This window comes from Marmota marmota, unplaced genomic scaffold (genome assembly GCF_001458135.2).
Source record: "Marmota marmota marmota unplaced genomic scaffold, marMar, whole genome shotgun sequence".
In the NCBI taxonomy this organism is placed as follows: domain Eukaryota; kingdom Metazoa; phylum Chordata; class Mammalia; order Rodentia; family Sciuridae; genus Marmota; species Marmota marmota.
The window spans coordinates 8842863-8847517 of NW_026000130.1; the positions used below are offsets into that span (position 1 = coordinate 8842863).

At 53.0% G+C, this 4655-nt stretch overlaps 1 protein-coding gene across 1 annotated transcript in view; it reads left to right on the top strand.

The window, feature by feature from the left end:
- Scarf2 (scavenger receptor class F member 2) overlaps positions 1-1060 on the top strand; it is a gene marked incomplete at its 5' end in the record, with an annotated part of 12133 nt that extends 11073 nt beyond the window's left edge. The window contains one exon of the mRNA XM_048784898.1: positions 7-1060. Within this exon, the coding sequence (XP_048640855.1) occupies positions 7-267 (261 nt within the window). The remainder of the gene's footprint in view (positions 1-6) is intronic.
- Positions 1061-4655: the final 3595 nt, after the last annotated feature.

The following is a 4655-nucleotide window of genomic DNA, read 5'->3' on the forward strand; positions in this document are numbered from 1 at the left end:
CGAAGCTTGGGCCGCGTCGAGGGGGCCCTAGGCGCACAGAGTCCCCGGGAGAAGCCGACGCCGCCGCAGAAGGCCAAGCGCTCTGTGCTGCCCGCCTCGCCGGCCCGAGGATCCCTTGTGCGGGAGGTAACTGGGCCAGAGAAGGCGGTGGCCGGAGCGCTGGCGCCCGAGACCCCTCGGAAGAAGACCCCTATCCAAAAACCGCCACGCAAGAAGAGCCGGGAGGCGGCGGGCGAGCTGAGCAGGGTGGGAGCTCCCACCCTGTAGTAGGAGCGGCCCCACAACACCCGCAGCTTCCCGGGTTTAGCCGCATAGCTTGCCACCCAGCCTTCCGCGTCCACCGCCCAACCCTCCGTTTCTTCGGCCCAGCTTGTGCACGGAGGCCTCCCATTGGCCACGCCCCCTAGCCTCACAGCAGGAGGCTATGCCTGATTGGTTCAGGCTCCAGCAGCCGCCCATCGATCGAAGAGCGCTCAGGCACGAAGTTCCCCATAGACAAGCCCATAGAAGACAATTCCTTCGTCATTGGCGGGTTATTGAGCTCTCCGACCTACCTGCGTCTCATTGGCCAAAGCCAGGAGGATTCCGCCTGGAGACCTCCTCTTACTGGCCAAGAGTGCACTTAACTGGGGGTACCTTCTAAATGGCTGAAGACAGAATTAACTTCTGCCTCGGCTGCTTCTTATTGGCCAGGGCCTGGAGCCTTTGGCTGAAGGTTCCCTTCCTTGTGGGTAGCTTGAGGGCACTTCCACTACCCCCTGCTGGGTATCTGGTTGACCCAAGCTGGGGAGGGCTGGTCTGCTCCTCAGGGTGTTGGGCTCCCCTGTTCACCCCCAGCTCCTGCCTCCCAACCCTGGCCCCTGAGCTGTCGAGCTGGTTTTGATGGCCTCCCACTACCCTACATGCTGTGGGAACCCCAGGGGTGATTCCAATGGCCTGAGGAGATGTATTTATAGGCCCCCGGCAGGGCTACTCCCACTCTGCCCTGGGAACCCCAGGATGGGTTCCTTCTGGCAGGGGCTTGGCCAAAGCTTTCTTAATAAAGTGCCTTTCCCCACCATCTCCTGTGCTTTACTTCCTGTCTGCGGATCTTTGACAAAGTTCTCCCTCTGGTTGACACGGTGGCCCAGGCCTTTAATCCTAGCGGCTCTGGAGGCTGAGGCAGGAGGATTGCAATTTCGAGGCTTAGTGAGGCCCTGTCTTAAAAAAATAAAAAGGAAGGGATGTAGCTAACTGGTAAAGCGCCTCTGGGTTCAATCCCCGCGAGCAAAAGAGATATTTCTCTAAAGAAATTGAATGTGACCCCTTTTAGCCTGCACTCACACTGGCAGGACCCCCTCCACCTAAGCTAAGCCTTGGAGCCAAGGTGTGCGTCTCCAGAGACAGATGGGGTATGTGTCTTGACTGGTCAGATCACAGGGCTTGCCTCTGATCCTTGCCTTTTCTACGGGCCTATGCTATTAAACTTGAAGGTCAGAGATATTTGGGGTGCTCCAGAGGCTGGGGCCAAGGGGCTAGTGGGCTGCTAATGCAGCCTCCAGCAGGGCCTCCTCTGGCACAAACGACAGTCTGCTGCTGTATAGAGCCCTGCTGTCCGCCTCAATGGGCTCCTTGTCCTCAGCCGGAAACAACTCACCCGCTTGCCCCACCCACCCTGAGAGGTGGTGGGGAGCTGGAGAGGCAGCTGTCTGGCCCAGAGCTCCTGACCTCTGCCTGCTGGCCTGGCCTTCCATCTGGAACAGTTTGTCCCCCCAACACCTTCACTGCTCCACGCAAGCCTTCTAGGTGGCCTTCCTGAGCCACAGACCCTGACTTTTCCATAGTTCCTACTGTGTTCCCTAAGTTTTAAAAGTTATGTCTCTCTGGATTCCTCTCATCTCCCTGCCTCTGTCTATCAGGCCTCTTCCTGTTCTCCCCCATTTTTTGATGCCCAGCTCAGAGGCTTCTTATTCTGCCAAGATCCTCCAACCAACTCCCTGAACCCACCCTGCAGCCCACAGGAGGCTTCATCTAACGCTGGCAGGGATCTTTCTCTGGCAGTACTCTTGCCCTTTGGCCAGATACCACATTGAAGTCAACTCTGGTCACCCATATAGGTGGCTCAGCCACCTGAATAGAGATGGCCTCCTGCCACCAGCGTGTATCCAGAGCAGCTGATGGGAACACCGTTCTTGTGTCTGACCTGGTCAGGCCACACGTGGAATGCAGGCTCCCTGTCTCTGGGCCTCAATGCTTCCTTCAGTCCAGCTGGACACCAGCCCAGCTGTGGCCTGAAGCTAGCTGGCCTCTGACCCATTCAGGCACCAGGTCATGCTGGCTGCTGGGGTTGAGAACACAGGCTCAAAGTTGACCAGAGAGGACAAATGCCCAGTGGGGCCCAGCAAGGACAGGACAGTGACTGTGAGAGGGGGGCAGGGCAGTAGTTTAGGTCACACTCTTGCCTATGCTGTGCCCTCAACCAGAACCATAATGCTAAGCACCCTGCCACTCCCTGACCTCCCAACCCCTATCTCAAGCTCTCCCTCCCCTCTAGCCTGAACTAGCATGATCTGGGGAAACCAGGGTGTCTCAGTGATTAGACTTTTCTGGGGTCTCTCTCTTCTGCTTGCCCTAGGAGCCTCCAAGCATCTGAGGACCAATATACAGGAGCCCTTCTGTAGGCACCTCACAGAGCAGGGACCTCTCCCCTTCCAGTGGGCAGCCCCTGCTCCTTGCCCCCCAGGAAGTTCCCCTCAACTGTCTTCAGTCCTCACTGCAATAGGTTCCTCCCCACCCCCTTGGGGCTTGCAGGAGTGCCAGCTCCCAGGGTAGGCGCCACAAAAGAGAACCGCGGCTGCTGGAACCTCCGTTGCCATGGGGATGGGGACCACAGGACCCACATCTGGTAGCGATTGAGGAAGAAAAATTATGAGTCGTGGAAAATGCAAATATTTTTTTGTAGCACAGAGCACAAAGGAATGTGGGGACTGGAAAAGGGCCTAGGCCCAGTCTGGTTTCCAGCAGGGACACGGCACACGTTACACAAAGGGTCCAGGCTGTGCACATGCACACAGCCAAACCAGCAGCTGCTTGTCCTGAAAAATGCACATTTACCACTGGACACACAGAAATATCAACTCAAGCACTCAACCTGAAAGTCACACACATGCTACACAAGGCACCAGAACCCAGAAACAGGGACAGATACACCAGGCAACAAGTACCCCCCACACAATTGGACCCCCCCAAAATAGATACAAGCACTTGCCAGTGCACAACACTCCCTGACACACAGAAGTACCTAGACACACAATTCTCCACTAGACAGAAATGGACACCCACTCTCTAACAGAGATGCACAATTCACAACTCATAGAAGCATTTTAACACTGCACACACGCACCCAGAGAGACACAATGCAACATGTCCAGTCCACCTACAGTAATATAGAGAACTATCAGCCTGCAAAACACATATACAACTCATTAAAAGAAAAAACACACACACTGTAGTACAAAAACATCCATCAGACATAGAAACACAGAGACAGATACTGTCACACACACACATACACACACACACTCACACACACACACACACACTTTCACCAGACACAAAGAAAATCAGAAGCAGATATGTATGACAGATACATGCATAATCTGAGACACAGAGACATCTGTGCATCTCTGAAAAATGCACACAGACATACACACAATCCATGACACACTGAAAAAAGAGGCAAATACTCATCCTGCAAACACACATCCTCCACCAGACATAGAAATATGAGAAAGCACATCACAACACAGTCACCAAACACACTCTCTGCAACGTATGGGCACATTACCAGACAAAGCATCCACACACATACTGTACTCCACCACACTCACAGAAGCACATCTGTAAAACACGTACACACACACATACCACACCACCACCACATCTGACACAGAGACATCAAGAGGCTCCCACTTTACAACAATAAACAGCCTCCACTGGACTCACACACACACCACCATCACCACCACTACCACCACCACCACAAATACATTGAAGCATATGCATCTTGTAACACACATAGACACTACCTGTCCCACAGAAATACAGAGAGAGAGACACACACACACAGTACCAAAGAGTAACACATGCAACACGATGCACTGAAACCATGGACCCAACGAAATAAGTAGATGGATAGGAGATAGATACCCGCTGTGCAGCATATTACACTGTGTCATATCTACAGAAACATCAAGACAGATAGATGGACAGACACACATACATAATATACCTAATATTTATACACACTACAAAACACACAGATACATGGAGACAGACACACACACAGTGGAAACTTACAAACAATCCTCCAAACACTGAAGCACTGAGGCAGACTGATAGTATCTATGGTTGAGAAACCCCCATTCTTTGACATTATGAGAAAGGGTGAACCCTGAAGGACCACTGTGCCCCACATCTCTTCCAAGATTCACCCTGAATAAAGTCATCTCCTTATGTGTCTTGTACATTTCCCTGCAGTTTCAGGGCCCTGATGTGATCTGGATTGGACTTACTTTCCAATCCCCCATTTACTTCATCCAGGACTTGATGACTCTGGGAGACCTCTGGGTGCCACTTTGGCCTGGAAACTCAGGGACCCTAAGTGGGTGCCACTC